General features: G+C 42.0%; 1 protein-coding gene across 2 annotated transcripts in view; it reads right to left on the bottom strand.

The window, feature by feature from the left end:
• The window catches only part of Itga2 (integrin subunit alpha 2), a 96,826-nt gene extending 80,024 nt beyond the window's left edge, over positions 1 to 16,802 (bottom strand). The window contains exon 1 of one of the 2 annotated variants that reach the window (XM_034523542.2): positions 16,595 to 16,802. In XM_034523542.2, the coding sequence (XP_034379433.1) occupies positions 16,595 to 16,652 (58 nt within the window). In that variant the 5' untranslated portion in view covers positions 16,653 to 16,802. The remainder of the gene's footprint in view (positions 1 to 16,594) is intronic. The other variant, XM_076916196.1, reaches the window with a different exon arrangement.
• Positions 16,803 to 18,512: the final 1,710 nt, after the last annotated feature.

Raw genomic sequence — 18,512 nt, 5'->3', positions numbered from 1 at the left:
TCTGGAATTGTTTTCCAATGGCATAAGATTTAAGGACATTTCAAAACATTTTAAGTTTTCTTTTATAGGAATTAATTCATAATTCTGGATTATAAAACTTGATCATCATCTTGTGTTTGATGATTTTGTTGTTGAAATATGTTGGAAGAGAGACTATAGTTTAGATTTTTCATATTTAATAAAAATATCAGGCTGTGTGAATGTGTGGGACAGGGTGTTACAGGTATCTCTAAAACTGGAGCTCTGCATGCTATATACTTATCCTTGTCAATAAAAGTAGAAACTGTGCTTAATTTATTAACTCTCATATGGCCCAGTACTTAGAGTAGTCTTCTATCAGCAGCAATTTTCAAATGAACAGAATTCAATTATTTTGCCTTTCCTCTAAACAATAAATTGCTTACATAATAGTGGATGGACAAGAACGACCTGTTTAATTAAGAAATGACTCAGAGTTCTGGCTGGTGCAAAACAAGGGCCGAGAATGCAGGAAGCTTAGCTGACTTATAGATAGATGGATTAGTAGATACATTAATGAATATGTGTCACATCCTACTCTGTATAAATAAAATTTATAAATGCATGCATTAGAAGTATAAACTGCATAGCCACGTGTCCATGCAAATATACATAGTTTGTTTTCTATTTAGAATTCTATAGAACAGAGGTTCTCAACCTTCCTAAAGCTGTGACCCTTCAATACAGCTGCTCATTGTTGTGGTGACTCCCCCCCAACCATAAATTATTTTATTGTTACTACATAACTTTAACTGTGCTACTGATACGAATTGTGACATAAATATCTGATATACAGAACATCTGATTTGCAACCCACAATGAGGTAGTGACCCACAGATTGAGAACCATTGCTATAGAATATCTATTTTCTTCTTACGTAGTTCCAGAAGAACCCCAAAAGGAACATTGTTTACATTTGATGGTGGTAGCATGGTAAAATTGTGCCAAAGATAAAAATTAGTTGATTTTTAATGTGAAAAAAAAGCCACTAATAGAGCAAAGATGATACTACACCATGGGATGTAAGAGCTTTGCCTGTGGGGTTTGAACAGCCTTTGATCCGGCCTCTCAGCCTGTGACAGCAGCTGCTTTCTCACTGTAAAATAGGTCAATACATGAGCTTCCCATACAGCAGATAATGCATGAGAAACTCTCAACTAAGTGCCTAACATGTGATACACCCATAGGAATGAAAATCTTTTTCTTACTGTTTTTACTCTTGGTATCACTGAGCACAACTGAGGCTAGGTTTGTGGAAAATTTTACAAACCATACTACTTGATTAGACACACCCACTTTCACCACAGACAGAAGAACATATCCTGAACAAATTTGCATTTAATTTTCTAAAACTGCTGCATCATGAGTAGTCGGATGATATGTGGCTGCATTTTGCTGACACACAGAAAACGCATACCATAAAACCCAAGGAAATAATGTCATTCTGTAGACCTTCTCAGGAAGCCACACTGACAGGAAGTGGGTGGTGCAGACCCTACTATGGAATTAAGCAAACAGACTTCAATTTCAAGTGCAGCTAATCACTACCAAGGATACATATGGCTATGGGAAAAGGTCATAGGTCACATAAGATCTGCACACACACAACTGCAGGAAGTCTGGTTTTCAGTTGTATTGTCTTCAGGATGAGAAGGATCACAAAGCAGGTAGATAGTACTTTCTTCTCACAAAAGCAACCAAGTTACAGTCTATTGGAAATGAGCATGTGCAGCTAAGCTGTGTAATGCTTGTACAATGCACACAAAAAAAGTACACAGGTTACAGGCAGAAAATTATTCCTTCAACTTCTTGTGGATGTAGCAGAATAACCTGCTCGCATCGGGAGAGTGTCACATCCAATGATCTCAGCATTTGAGAGGGAGAGGCTACTACCTCAGCTCTTCCAGTTCCTCAGTGTCTGACACTCAAGTGAAATATGATAAGCCTACCATTATTTTAATGCTCCCTTAAGTAAATGATTGATAATAAAAATGAATGAATAAGTAAATAAATTAATAATAATAATAATAATAATAATAAATGCCCAGCTATGGATTTGCAATATGCAAAATGTTCCCCCCTTTATAATAATTATACTTGATCGTCCTTGTGAAACAACAAAGTAGAAAACAAGTTGCTTATGATTTATCTAAAGCTACCTACAGTGATGGTCTGTAACTTACTCGTCACAGCTCAGTTCTGTGTGGCCATGAGCAGGAAATGCTCTCACCACAGGCTTCTTTTCTTCAGTGATTTCCCCTCAGGGGACATTTGGTAATGTCTGATATATTTTTGATTGTCACACTGGGGCTGCTCTATCTAGTGGGTGGAGGCCAGGCACACTGCACAGTGTCCTGTACTTCTCAGTCCACCCCCATACCCAGTCTAGAAGAATCATCAAGCCCCAAATGCCAGCAACGCTGGTGTCCGAACTGTAGTCTAAACAGTGAGCGAGGTCTCGTAAGCAACGCTAAATTGTTTAAGTTTCTGTGGTGGAATATTTTGATAATCATTCATCAGGGGGCAGAGTCTCATTCTCCTTCCCCTGATGTGAAGTGGCACTTGCTCATTGCTAGGATGCTGTAATGGTGTGGTTTCCAAGTCAAAGACAGAGAAGGCCACAAATTGCTCACAGCATCCCTTAAAGTCTCTATTACTTTAAATTGTGTGTATACATGTGTCTCTGTGTAGGTATATACACATCAGTGCAGGTGTCCCTGGAGGTCAGAGGTATCAGTTCTTGGATTGGTCCTCCAGAGTTACATGTGGTTATGAGCCTGTGAGCCACCCTTCATGATGGCTGAGAGCTGAACTCAGGCCCTCTCTATGAGCAGAATGTACTCTTCACCACCAACCCATGCTTCCCAACTTCCTTCCCAGTATGTTTCTGAGACAAGTCTCCACACACAAAGTCAGATTACTTAGTAGGTTCCTCGCTGTAGAGATGAATGGATGCCCCACAGGAAGAGAAAGCTACTTGCCCTCTGACAGCAGCAAATGGCCAGAATCTCCAGCCAAGACACCCCTTAAAATCCCAAGCCAAGAAATTATGAGATAATAAATGATGGTTAAGATGCTAAAACCCTGGCTTTGGGTGACCGAGCACAAGAATGGCAAGCCAGTTCAGCCTGCCTAGAGACTGTTGGTCGTAGTGAATCACTGTGGCAAACAGAATGTCTTCCCTCCCTGCTCAAGGTTTCTAATGCAGAAAAGTGTTGAGTATCCTCTTTGCGTGGCAGCTGTTGGGACTGTATGAGCCAAAATAGAAGTTTTACTTTCAAGGAAATGGTCAGAGGGCAATCACAAGGCACCTTGAAAACACATACAGAACACAGCAAGGTTGGAACTCCTGGGCTTTAGTCATTAAAAAACCCAGGTGTCAAAGTGTGTATGTGTGTGCATGTGCATGTGTGTGTGTGTCTGTGTGTATGTGTGGGTGCATGTGTATGTGTGTTTGTGTGTGTGTGTGTGTGTGTGTGTGTGTGTGTGTGTGTGAACTAGATAAGCTTTTGAGACTTCTTTTGGGCCAACATCAGAGGGTCCTAGCTCTAAATTCTTTGACCTGAATCTATAGATATCTTTCACAAAATACACTTCCAAAACCTTAACTTGGAGACAATGTTTCTTTGTGAGTAAAGAGAATGAATGGACCACTTTATATCTAACCAATTACGAAAGAAGATGGAAAAGATAATGTTGGACATTTCTACATAGCAGACAGCTATGCTGTTGAAAATGAGACAAGAGCTAACACACATACATGGAGATATAGACAGAGACACAGACACCCCCATACATCACACACACACACACACACACACACACACACATACACACACACCTCATACACACATACAGCACCACATGCACACAAACACACAGACACACCACATACACAAACTCACACATACAGACACACATATGCACACCCACACACACACACCACACACACAAACACACGTACACACTCAAACACGCACACATACTCACACTATGCACGCAAGCACACACACTACGCACACAAGCACAACACACACACATATGCACACCATCTTTGGCAATGTAATGCTGTTTTGGGAAGTCATCCAAAAGGAAACAGGAGAAAAAATACGTATAATGATTTTATAGCTGCATTATACACAGCAGGGGTGAAGGAAATCCCACAGGAAGCAACCTAAATATCCAACAATGGGACAATAGCTAACCAGGAGAAGGCAGAGTACGTTGATTCATGCCTGAAGGAAGAGTGCTTAACATACAGATTTTTTTCCATAAGACATAGCATTAACTCTTTCACTCTTAGCAGCATTCGATAAAACTTCAGCGCTGCATCTGGGGGCAGTTCTAAAACAGCAAAGTCAGCTGAAAGCCAAAGATACATATATATACGTATATATGTACACATATATACATACACACATATATGTATATTCCATATGAAAGAAACAGTGACTAGAATATGTGTATTTGTGTATGTGAGGAAAACAGACAGAAAGGCAGCATGCCTCCCTGCTGACCTCAGTTGGGAAAATTGCATGGGGAAACCCAATGTTTTGCTACCGTGTTCCTGTCCCACCACAGAACCTCCTCTACTATTGATTTTGGGGCTCTAAATATAGCAGCTCTCCCACTTCCGTAGTTTCTCTTTCACAGTTTCACATTCCCACAGTGAGCCATGATCTAACTAGTAAATGGGAATTTTTAGAAACAACTTGTAGTTCTTAACTTGCATGCTAGTCTACATAGCCCGATGGGATCTCCTCCGGGCTCCAGAAATATAAATTATCCCTCTCTCAAGCATATCCAAGCTACTTGCCTGTTAGCCACTCAGTTGCCATCTCGTGTCTTTCATAGCCTTGCAGAGACTGTGCTCAGGTCGTCCTGTAGCCGGATGCCATATCACAGTCTGTTTGTTGGCCATCTCACATTGCCTATCACACAGGCATTGCCTTATCTCAAAGGAGAAGGTATAGAGATTCTAAATGGGTTTGCAGGGGACCACATTCACACAACTTTATTATAGCACTGTTATATTAGTTCCTTTTTATTATCAAGTACTGTTCTTAAATTATTAGTGTTTCCTGTGCCCATTTTCTTCTTTGTTTGCAAGAAGATTTTTTGTCTCAATACATCATGTAGAGGGTGACTCAGAACTCTCTCTCTCTTTCTTCCTGAGTGTTGGGGGATTTCAGGTGTATAACACTATAATGGTGCTTAATTTATTAGTAAAACCCACCATATATATGTATAGAAGAGAAAATAGTACACAAAAGGTTTTGGAATATCTGTAGTTTCAGACATCTCTTAAAGGTATTGAAACTTAATCCCTGCAGATGGTAGAGGACACATTAAACAAACATCAGGCAAATTTGCAAATAAAAAATTGTGAGAAACAGAACATCAATTTTATGTGTGACTGAAGAGAGATGAAAGAAAATGGGGATGAAGAAATATTTTAATTTCATGAGGAAAATAAGAAAAACTATGAAAATAAAGACCTCAAGTTACTGAAACACGCGCGCGCGTGTTTGTGTTTATGTGTGTGCATGTGTGTATGTATGTGTGTGAAACAGAACACTTCTTTGACATAATTTGATATAATTATAAGTTTTATAAACTCTTGGTGGGACTGATTAAGAACAACAGTGGCAGTGAGTAGATATGGCAGATCTTACACTTATTAAAAGCTGAGATGATGAAAATCACTTACTGTTTACTTAAAATTTTATGTGAACAGGTTCATAAGTAGGAGCAACTTATAAATATAAAAAAATGAAATGTTCATCTGGTTGGATTTAGCTCTTATAACTCAGCTCTGTGCCCTCCATGATTCTGTTCCTTCCTTCTTCACCTCAACTCAACCCTAGCAGTTAATTCAGTGCTATGACCCTGAAGTTTGGTCCTGTAGCAACCTCTCCAGCACTTCTCCAAAAGGGTTCACTACTTAACCTCCCACAAAGATCCTATATGTGTGTCTGCCAATGTTTGTCTCTGACTTCTGTAAGGCATCTTGAATTCTGATGAAGCATCTTTAGCCATATTCTATAACTTGCACTTATACATATATAGATACAATTTCCTGTGTAGTATGAGATGTTGTGTTGGTTTAAATGGGACTGGCCCCCATAGGTTCATATATTTGAAAGCTTGGTCCTCAGTTGGTGGAACTGTTTGGGAAGGATTTGGAGGTGTGGCCTTGTTGCAGGAGGCATGTCACTGGTGATGGGCTTTGAGGTTTCAAAAGCACAGTTATTCCCAGTGATCTCTGTCATTCTCTCTACTTTGTGCTTGTGAACAAAGATGTAAGCTCTCAGCTATTGCTCTGGTGCCATGCCTGCCTACATATTGCCATGCTTCCTGTCATGATGGCCATAGACTCACCATCTGAAACCATAATCCCTCAACAAACTCTTTCTTCTATAAGTTGCTTTAGTCATGAAGTTCAGTCACAGTAAAAGAAAAGTAACTAGGACATTTGAGAGTTGGAGTCAATAATTAGGGTTGGAATAATAATAATAAAGACATACCTCTGTTTGCTAATAGCCAATCATCCGGACTGCTTGTCAAATGACAGCCAAGAAAACTGACATACTTTGTAACTTTATTGTTACTTAATAGATTGTGATATAATGGAAAGACAAAAGTTTATAGGGCAAAAAGGTAGATAAATATCAAATATTCTAAACCTAGTTCTAATATCTGGGCTGTCATTTAAATTTATACACTAAAAATGTAAAGAGAAACAATTTTTCCAGAGCTTCTTATCAAGAACATTAAAAAGGGGGCTTGTGGCATGGCTCCACAGTTAAGAACACTTGCTGCTCTACCAGAGAACCTGAATTCAGTTCCCAGTATATAGGGTGGATCACAATTCTAGCTCCAGGGGTTACAATACTCTATTATGACCTTAAGGGTATACACATAAGCACACACACACACACACACACAGACACACACACACACGTGCATGTGTACACAGGCACACACAAATACACATTTAAAAAAGAATATGAGAAAAAATAAGCAAAATTTACACAAAATTATGGTATATATGTGCTTGTCCATGTGTATCTGTGTGCACACGTGACACAGTAAAATATGGGAGTCGGAGGACAACATTCAGGAGTTTGTTTTCTCCTTCTCCCTGCAGAGGTAGGATCTACCTTGTTGTTACTTTTGCTCTCTCTACTCCATGCTGGCTAGCCTGAGAGCTTCCAGGACATTCTCTTTCCCACCTACAACTTCCCAGTAGAGTGCTTGAAATGACAGCTGCAAGCCACCACATCTGGTTTTCTATGGGTGCTGGGGATGGAACTCAAGATCCTTGTGTAGTACATGAGCCGTCTTGTAAGCTCACAGAATTTTATTTTTGAGAGATTCAAAACAGAGGAAATGGATTCCCTTTTAGGGCAATAGCTCAGCCTTGGCATGAAAATCAGAAAGAGGAGTACATAAAAATCTAATAAAAAGCTAATCTCAATCATGAACATGAGTACAAAACTGTAATCCAACAGCCCACGACAAATGTTAATCAGGATGGAGACAGTTCACTAATACAAGGCTTTCATCATAGTTCAAAAATAACCAATCTAAATTGCCATCTTAATGGATTATAGACGGAAATTTATACTATCGCCAAGATGCAGACATGGATTTATGAAAATCAAATCATTTGTCAATTTAAAGAAATATCTTGTCAAAGTAACAGGGAAGGAGAATTTGATGACGAAAGAATATGTGTGAATAGCCCACAGGAAACACCACCCTGGACTCTGAGGGGTACCCATGGTAAAGAGTCTCATCTTGCCTTTTCTTTTCAGTATTCAACACAATATTTGTTACTTGGTATTTGTTACTGTATTAGAGGCCCTGCTTAGCTCAGTATGACAAGAAAAGAATTATAAAAGGTAAAAAGGAAAACAAAAACAAAACAAAAATTGAAACAAGCAAAAGATCCCAACCAACCAACCAACCAACCAGAAACATCTGGGAAAGAAATGATGCATATTTGATATGATAACAAATAATTAAAACTAAAGAGAATTAAAGGGTGTTAGAATGAAGGATTAAATAGACAATAATTTTAGTGTATGTGTCTATGTGTTTGTATATGTGTCTGTGTGTGTGTGTCTGTGTGTGAATGTGTGAGCATTTGTGTGTGCTCACAGAATGAACAAATGTTAATAAGACTTTTGCTTGTTTGCTTGTTTTTTAACTTCTATTTTATATCATTCACAAAAAAATCCACTACAGGAAAATGTCGGTCTGTATGAAAATACAAAATAAAAATTGTTTTATTCAGTGCAGGACAATATCTTTATGACTTTGAATTAGGGAACCTTCCTTGAAGTTATATTTAAGATAAAATAAAAGCAACTGAGCACACAGTCCCATGATATCCACACCAAGAATGTCACCAGTACACATCATTGGGAGTAAACCCACCAATTGGGAGACTGTCTTTGGAGCACCTGTAACTGGCTGATAACATCCTATAAATCAACACAAAGATGGACAGCTCTACTGTGATTCCTATATTTATTTGTATTTCACAAACAGGATATCAACAAGGTTAGCAGTGGTGTCAGCATATTAAGACTCTTAGTGCCAAGTCTGGCGACTAAAAGAATAAAAAAAAAAAAATCACATCAGTCTTAGAATTTCCAGTCTAAGCTTTTCTTTTGCGTTCCCCTCCCCCACCCCCACCAGGGAACACTAACAAATACCTAGAAGACCAAATCAATTAATGCAAAATATCTGCGTCATGCACCGAGCCCTCACAGTGAGATTTAGAAAGGGTTACAAAATCCAAAACAGTCTTTATTCCACCAAGCATCCAAGATGCTAGGGGTTAAAGGACCTGAATGCAACTGGGAAAGCATCGGAATAGAGCTGTCCGGCTGCTCTGGCTAGGCTCCAGCTTGAGTTCAGTCTGCAGGGCTACATGGTATTCACGGTAATGAGCTCAGGCCTGCACAAAGACAAACAAAGGCCATCTTTCGATGAATGACAACTGCCAGTGTCCAAGGTGGCCACTGGGGCAGTGGCTTTCTTCCTGCTTTTTAACAAACAATGAAATAATCTCAGACGATGGCAATGCGGCCTCTCATGTGCTTTTATTTGCCTTGCCCTGTTTAAACATTAACCCCATTTTTATACAAAGCTTCTGTAGTAAAAAACCACGTCCATTCATTTTTAACTAACAGAAGCAAAAGTTGCAGTTGTAACTTTAGAACACAGAATGATAAGGCTGGAGACTGCCCACAGTTCTACAGCTTCTTTTAATTATTTGGGCCATGAAAACAAAGCAATCTCCAGGGAAACCTACAATATGTTTAAAATGATTGATGGCCATAGTGTTCTGTGAACTGAAAAGACTGGCAAAGTTTGCACTTTAAGTGCGTACAGCATAGTGGCCATAACATTTCAGTACAGGAACCAGCAGGCATTGACTGGATAAAAACCTTGAATACATGCAATCTGCAGTAATTATGTCTAACAATATTAATAATAGGGCAGGGAAGATGGCTCCATGGATAAAATACCTGCTTCATAAGATGAGGACCTTACTTTGGGTTTCCATCACCCATGTAAAGAGAGCTGGGCATGGTGGTGGACATCTGTATGCCCATCATTTAGGTGGAAATGGGAAACAGAGACAGGTGGATCCTGGGAGGTTGCTGGCTAGCTAGTCTAGTTGAAACAGCAAGCTCCAGATCAGGAGAGAACCTGTTCAAAAGATTTAAGATGGAAGACAATGGCAAAAGACACTCAACAGAGACATTTGTCCTCCACACACATGGGAAAGAGCACACATACTTGACATGTACACACATATACAAATCACACACACACGCACACGCACACGCACACGCACGCACGCACAAACACACGCACACTCATACACACACTTATCTTCCTCCTTTTTCCCCTTTAAAATCCTTTCTATAGGCACTAAAGCTGTTTTTTATTCACTCCTTGGCTCTTGGTGTCTGAAACCCAGATGCCACAGCACAATTTTGGAAGACTTATATATGCATCATGCAGGATTAGGGATAGAAAATTTGAGATCTAACTATCCTAAGTTATATCCAAGTGTTTCCTTCTGTGCTTAGATCATTAGTTCTCACCCTGCGGGTCATGACCCCTTTGGCAAACCTATATGTCTAAAACTACTTACATTACCATTCACAACGGTAATAAAATTGCAGCTATGAAGTAGCAATAAGAATGATCTTATGGTTGGGGGTTGCCGCAACATGAGGGACTGTACTAAAGGGTCGCAGCACTAGGATGGTTGAGAAACACTGGTGTAGATGCTGAAGGAACGTCTCTTGCCTTACCCTCTCTGTGTTCTTCCTCCCCTTTCCTGCCAAGTGTTCCTCACTGTCTACAGGATTCCACCACAGTTCTCCTCACTCCTATTTATCCACTGCAGAAACTGGAGACTGCCATTACCCAAGCAGTCACACACATGAAACTTCTGAAAAGTCTCCTTCTCCAAGTACTTCTGTGGTGCCTCACTTCCTACAGATTTCTTGCTATGTTTCCAAGTGACATCATCATTCTCTCTCTCTCCCTCTCTTCCTCACCCCTCCCTTCCCACTCCCTCTCCCTCCCTCTCCTCCTCCCTCCCTCTTCCTTCCTCTCCCTTCTCCTCCCCCTCCATCTTCCTTCCTCTCTCTCCCCCTCCCCCTTTCTCTCCCCCATCTCCCTCCCTCTCCTCCTCCCTTCCTCTTCTCCTCCCTCCCTCCCTCCTCCTTCCTCTCCCTCCCCCTCCCCCTCCCCACTCTCTCCCTCCATACTACTTGTTTTTCATCTAACCCTCCAAGGTAGTTCCTAATTTGTGGCTATTTGAGACTATTCTCCTCTCCTTGCTTAGCTCAGCATCACTGCATGCTCAGTTGTCTCCAGATGTGATGCCTCCCATCTCTCTGCACATCTCATTCACTGGACTGATCGTGAGGCCACTACACAACACTGTGGACTATCTACAGGGTACCCCTAGGTGTCGTCAACTCAATAGCCTCAAAATTATCATCTCTTTCCCACAATTTGCCTCTTTTAGCAGTCCTTGCTTCAATGAATGGATATAGATTTCGTTTTATGGAGCAGAAATCTAAACATCCGCTTTATCTTTTCCCCCAGTGACAAAATTAAGTCCATTGTCAAATCCTGTCTCTTCTTCTTCCTTTATAGCATTTAAATTTCATCTCTCTCCTGGTATGGTCAACTACCACTAAGCCTGATTCTCTCCTAGATGTGCATGGTATCTTCTGCCTGGTCTCCATCCCTCTGTCCTCTGCCTTGTCCTATGGTGATATGGCAGTGAGCAGTTCTGAGCATATCACTTCCTTGCTTGGGTAGCTTCAGGGCCTTCCCCACCAACTCTGAATCCGCCATAGTTGAAAAGCCTTGAGGCCAAAGGATCTCTTACATCCTATCTTTCATTCTCTGTCAACACGGTGAGCTTGAATTTTCTGTCAGTGTTCCTTTGTGATCTAGGAATTAGATGTAGGTCCTCCTATGGCAGAAGCCATGTTGTAACCTCTGGAAACAGCACGTCTAGTAACCTTGCTGCATGTCTTATGTTCTTGTAATATTGCTTCCATCCAGGTAAAATGGTGGACTGGACTCCATGACCTACACAGTCCTCCATGGACGAAATAAACTCTAATGACTCCTGTCTTCTCTGGAGGCTTGATTTTTACTGTTCCTATGATATTTCCTTCTCCAAATTCAACATTTTGTTTGGTATCAATTCATGAACTGTCTGCAAACATTATATATATTATGCCATGGGAAGACTTTGTAATTCTCACCTATATAAAACATAACTAAGTTTAAAACTATATAAACATTTTTAAAGAAATCGAGAGGAAGGTTATTATTTCCTTTTGATAATTTAGAAACTCAAAGACAATTCCAGGCACTAATTTTCTCTCTGTCTTTCTCCCGTGTTACCCACGGTATACCTGTTTTTATCTTTCAGTGGATAGTTTGCATCATGCTTGCAAGACATCTCAGCCTCTCTGAACCTAGTGTCTGAACATGACAAAAACATATTGTCTGAAAAATGAAGATTCTTTTTTCACAAGCCTCCTAGTAGATCACCCCATGTGCATAGTCTCCTCATACCCTCAATCTCCAACTTGTTCAGAAGAGGACACTAACTTGATGAATACAAGGTGGATGATGGGTTGCATCAGTTATGTATACTTTTGGACCAAGGAAACTTAATTTCTCCATATTTGGGTTCGTATACAAATTGACCTCTCTGTACCTTGTATCATGTATTTTCTGACTTGACATCGTGTCTGCCACATGCCTTTAGAAGAGGAATCTATGGTAACATGTTGGCTCATGGAATTTACTGTATTCTGCCAGATTGGCAGAGCTTCTGTGGGTCATCAAAGAGGGACTGGGAATCATTGTCATCCACAAAATCTATTATCTCTGGACTTATGGCATCAGTCAGAATTCTTTGCTATTCAGTGCCATGTTTTTCTCTGTCTGCATGGGAAGACAAACTGTGGTCACAATGGCAACTGGAAGAAACAGACAGCAACTCTTCACTCCTTTGATTTGCAATTAACAGGAAAATATCCCATGGTTCCTCCTCCTTTGCATTGTCCTGTGTCTGTCAGTACTGTCTAAGTACTAAGCTAAGCAGGCTTGGTGCTAAAGACTAAAGCTTATGACATTGGTTATATTTATCTGATGCTAAGATATTTTCAGCCTCAAATACTTCCCCGTTATCTCTGAAAGTTTTCAGTTTTGCATCTTGGGGTGTATTATCCTTTTTCTAAATGCCTAGAATCTCATCGTTAGAAGCTCATCTGTACATAAACAAGCTTCTCCCTCTTAATCTGCCCAGGATGTTAGTACATGAAGGAGGAGAGTACTTACCAACTTAAAAGGAATTTATTGAAACTGATGTGATCATTGACTGCCTATCTTGGCAGTCATTTCATAAGACAGGCAACACTGAAATTTTAATTTAGAGAATGGGAGGAGACAATGATAGTGTTGATGCATTCACTTCTAAACCTGAATGAACATCAGAAATACAAGATTTCTTTTTAAGGATGGAGTCCTAAGACCAAATCCACACATTTCAAACAGGCTCATGAGCCAGCAGAGCCCTGCTGAGATGGGTCAGGTGGTATCACTTAGCTATGGAGGAAGAAAGCTAATTCATCAGAGGGTGACCCAAAGCCATTGAGACACTGGAGTAAAGAGGAGTCTGGATTGGTTCATAGAATTTAGAGATTACCCCCACGCTTTATTTTTGTGCTACAGAATAATAACTGTTCTACTTTATAATTATGCTTTGGGTTGTCTCTTCTAGGATTGGAAAAACTGCCTTGGTCACAGAGAGATGAGAGAAAAGAAGAAAAGTAACAACCTAGTGAAGTTCACGGGAATATAGTCTGGGAAATGTTTAATATAAACCTTGTGCATTGTGCTTAGACATAGGATGATGCCTGTAGGTATGTTTATAAGGTTTGAAATGTGTACATTGCATACATATATGGAGTGCCGGTGTGTACTTATATGTAGAATTGAATAGTAAGGAGAATGGTTGGTAGGGAAAGCACAGCCAGACAGTAGAGGACTTTTATGAATGCCAAGAACTGTGGACTTTACCCTATATTGGATATGGTGGGAAACAGCAAGTGTTTGAAGTAAGGGTGTAGACTGATAAAGCGGGTAACTGCTTAGAAAGGTAGCAATGAGAACCATAAACTAGAAAGACACGAAACAAAATGGGAAAGTCAGGTCCAAAGTTACAAGTGTTCCTCTGATACGAGAGGATGGGGGGTTGGCCTGGGTGGTGGCAGACATTGCATAGATGAGTAGAAAAGCTGGCAGAACCCTAAGTGTGAGAGTGACACTGAAACCTTGGGAAACACTTGCTACTTGCATGGCACATTGGCCTAAAGGCACAGTGGACTGTAAAGGAGAAGTCCTGGAAGACAGGTGGTGAAGTCACTTTAGAAAATGTTGGCTCTGGCATATTAATAGAACACATAGCTGTGGAAATTTGGGGGTCTGAAATTAAGAGGTGAGAGGCTAGGGATCCTGCCTTGGGGAAGGAGCTGGGCCCAGAAGAACCTTTAGATTCTAAAGTTTAGAATGAAGACGAAGATCCCAGACAGCTCTGCTAACACTATATGTCAATAGGTGGAAGATGAGCCTCTGAGGTGGAGGGCTGAAGTTGAGGAGAAGAGAGAGAGAACACAGGCCAGGGGAAAGGGGGCTTCTAGAGGGGAAAAAAAAAACCTCAAAAGGAATACTTCTTACCACCAAAGGAACCTACTGAATAGTTTACATTTGAAGGAGACTAATACAAGGCTGACCTCTCAGAGTGTAGTTAAGTGTTATGATTCAGAATCCACATGGAGAATTCCTTGGCCTGTGAGCCCACTGGGGAGTGTGTGAGTTCATTCCTGTTAGGGTTACAGTTGGTTTCTTCTTTGGATGCGCACTTAAGTTACAGATTTTCTAGGTGTCATGTGATCTCTGTTCTCTACCCTCTGCCTGGCCATGAACAATGAAAAGGGATAAGTATGGAACAAACTGAGTTCTTGTTCTTCTTATCCATTTGTGAGAAGCATTATGGGAAATAAATTTGAATATAAGTGTTAAAGTGAGATCCAAGATGAGTTTGCATCTATTGTTGTCTGTCTTTGTGCTTTAGAGAATGTAAGGCATAGAAACACATTTATGCATGCATGCCTTTACATTTTAACTTCTGTATATATTTGCATCACAATTGTGCATGCCTATGATCTATAAAGAATAATGTGTCTGTTTAGTGCTAAGTTCAGAGTGTTTATATAGGGAGAATAAAATAAAAGTTTAAAGTACCAGTGACCTAGAACTTAAAGTTGAATGTCAACCTTAGATACCCAAGGCATCTGGATTTATGCTGCCCTCCTTCGAATCTTTATTGCTTTCTCAAATGGCCAAACTTGATTAAATGATTTTATTTAATTAGATGATTACAAATCAAGGAAAATCTGTTCCTTGGATATACAAATATACTGAACCAGAAAGACAGAAATAAATACCTGGAATCTTTTTTACAGGTGTCATATAAATCTTGTCTGCTTGCGGACATTGAATCATCCCAATTAACTAGCTGTAGAAGAAAACAGAGTACCCGACTCCATGCCTTCCGGCAATGCATTCCACCCAGGTCCTTCTCAAGGGTTCCTCCCAGAACAAGCCTCGACATTTCAAAGATCAGAAAATGGTGCTGTGCTTCAGTGGCTCCTTTTAATAATACCAACAATTAAAGAGAGATGAAAAGCCAGGGTTTGGGTTTCTAGTCCCTTTTAGGGGAGTTCCCGAGTCTGAACTTCAAAACCCAATCCAACTGTCTGGAAACCCCTAGATTAGATCTGATGGCCCCTCAGATCAACTGGGTTTCCCTAGGACATGTGTGAACTGTGGGGCACAGGTTAGCATCCTAACAATTAAGCACTCTATGTCTGCTAGAGAATCAGGACAGTGGCACAGTTCTCTCTTCTCTGGCAGAAAATTCCACAAGGCTAACCTGGACTAGTTTTCCTCAACCTTAAAGAAAGATGACTCGCAGAGAAGCAGAGTTTAGGGAGCGCTTTCCTTCTTTATAAAAATAACTGACAACCAGTAACCATTTTGCTGTTTTGTTAGCTGTTTAGAGTCCAGATACAATCCCCCCAACCCCTCCCTGTCTCCCCTTAACTACCTTAAAATCCTTCATCTTAGCCATGACCAGGCTGTGGATAATAGTGGAGAACTCCTTCCAACAGCCCGCCTTCCCCTCCCTCCTTCCTCACTGAGGGCAAAGGAAGGCAGGTCAAGCAGCCTGGCACCAGTCTCAGCTAATCCCCTTGCCATGTCTATGATCAAGAGAATGGAGAGAACCGGCCTAAGTTTACTTTCTTTGAATGGCGACATTACAACAATGAAAGGAAGGCAGGAGGGAAGGAAGAGTTCCCCTCTGCCTGGTATTTAAGAGTTGATTGCCTTTTCTTCCTCCTATGGAAAGAAACACCAGTGCTCCTTCCTGAAATAAGAATAGGGGGCATTGTCCACGTGGGATGAAAAAGTACGTATCAGTGTTTCCTGCAGAGCCTCCCTTTGGGAGCTGCACACTGCAGCCCGGAGCTAGATCCCGGGTTCCTTGTTCAGAGCTAGCTCAGCACCTGCTGGGGATCTGCGGGAAGTTGGGAGGCTGGACGCACGGTTCGCGGGCCACCCACAAATGCTCCAAACCTCTGGGTGTGAGGACATCTAAACCTAAAGCTCTTTGAAAGATGACTTTGAAGGATGCTTTGATCGGCTGAAACACGCCTTAATGAGGGTGTGTGTGTGTGTGTGTGTGTGTGTGTGTGTGCACGCGCGCGCGAGACAATCGTCTCGTGTCTGTTCAAGTGGCTCCAGGAAGCCGGGATCCCAAGTCCACATAGATGCAGAGCAGACATCGCCATCCCCGGAGCAGCACTAGATCCCTCCCTGATCTCCTAGGACCACTGCAGGTCCCTCCAGCCTCGGACAGACGCGCAGCGGAGTTCAGACTTACCTTGAGAGAGCATTAGCAGCCGCAGCAGGAGCGCGCCCCCTGTCTGTCCCGGTCCCATCTTGGGTCTGCGCTGGGGAATCTAAAGTACTCTGGGGGTGCACACAGTACACTTGACCCAGGGTTCCCGGAGGCTAGACTTCTCCAGAAACTGTACGGAGAACTTCTCTCCAGCCTGAATGAGAGCAAGGAAAAGTTGTTTGCAGATCCTGAGCTAGGAACCGCCCCTGCCCCGCCCCCCCCAGCCTGGGCAAACTCTGCCCTACCACGCCCCCACTGAGCCCAGCCCCTCAGCCGCTGTGGTTCCTCCAGAGCTCTGCCCACGCAGTCCCCTGCATCTTACAGACAGTGAGGATGCGACGCCAGCCTGGTGGCTTTTCCTATCCTGTACCAGACCCAAGAGCGCAGGATCCACTCCCAACTAACACCAACTAACACCGCTTCCGTTCTCTAGCCACAGGAAACTAACTTCTAGGCAGCCCCCCAGTGCAATTGTATCAAGGTTTGCCCTCAGTAGTTCAGCAGGAGAGCCGGGAGACCTGAACTGCAGGTCCTAGGCTGCTAAGTGGGAGCCCTTCTCTGCTTTTCCTGAGTGGGTGGAGGAAGGGACAGAAATAAGCTCGGAATGACCAGGTTCGACACTAAGTCATCAGAAAGAGCTGCTCTCAAGCTATGATTATCCCTGAGGTACTATTTTTGCGCGACAGAGGGGTGTGAGAGAGAGGGGAGGGGATTGTTCCTTTCTGAGGTCTGAGGTGATGAGGCATTGGATCACCAAGTTTCCTTGATTTATTTCAGGACAGGTGAGAAGAGCCGAGGAGACAAGGGCTGAAGAGCAGTGGTTCTCAAGCTTTCTAGTGCTGTGGCCCTTTAATACAGTCCTCATGTTGTGGTGACCCCCGACCATAAAATTATTTTGGTCGCTACTTCATTGCTTCTGAATTGTTATGTGAACACCTGCGTTACCCAATGGTCTTAGGCTACAACTATGGAAAGAGGTCGCAACCTACAGGTTGAGAACCTCTCTCCTCCAGAGCTTGGACCTCACCGTTTCCCAGTCTTTCAGATTCTGGAAAGACAACATTCATCTGAGTCTTTCACTTTGAGTCCAAGAAATAGAACATCCACTTTTAATTGTCTCGATACCCAATATCCCTAAAAGCTCAGCTGCGGATTCCTGTCCATTGACGGGGCTAGAATTACTCCAGTGATGGCTTTCTGTTTGAAGCACTCAAAAGGTCCCATAAAATAAAGAATTGTCTGTCTAATTGTTATTACTCGCATCGTTCAAAATCTTTTGCGAGCAGGCCTCTGAGCAGGAAAAGACTCCCCCAATCCATAGAGCAAGCAAGAAACTTCCAGGTGGACCAGACGTAACCACTTAGTAAAAGCAAACGCTTTAAATCTACTTATAAAATGGTAGGTAGAACTAGAACCTCCGCTTCTTTGTGTGTGTGTGTGTGTGTGTGTGTGTGTGTGTGTGTGTACAGGTTTATGTGTGCCGATGTGTGTGCTTGTGTAGGTGCATATGTATGCGGGTCAGGGGACAAATCTAACTGTTGTGCCCCCATAGCCATCTACCTTTTGTGTTGAATCACCGGGCTGGATCTTGCCAAAGGCTAGACTGCATGACCAGCTAGACTCATGACAGTACCAAGTTGACACACACCTGCCGCTAGAACATATGATTAATATCCTATGTGCAGCACCTTTGAATTTCATAGCCCCAGGCTGCCTCTCTCACCCACCACTTCTTTACTCACACATCCTAACAGACCCTTCTGACCTTAGTAAGACGGGAGAGCTCTAGGTGTCTGCTCACTAACCCTGACACACAGCTGGGCAGCTCAGACTCCTGGTGGGAAGCCTGCCAGGTTTCAGGGAGATGACTATCTGCCTGTTCCCTTCTGACTCACTGAAA

Source organism: Arvicanthis niloticus, chromosome 19, assembly GCF_011762505.2.
Source record: "Arvicanthis niloticus isolate mArvNil1 chromosome 19, mArvNil1.pat.X, whole genome shotgun sequence".
NCBI lineage: Eukaryota > Metazoa > Chordata > Mammalia > Rodentia > Muridae > Arvicanthis > Arvicanthis niloticus.
Note: the sequence above shows the minus strand (reverse complement) of the source record. Positions and strands in the feature narration are given on the sequence as shown.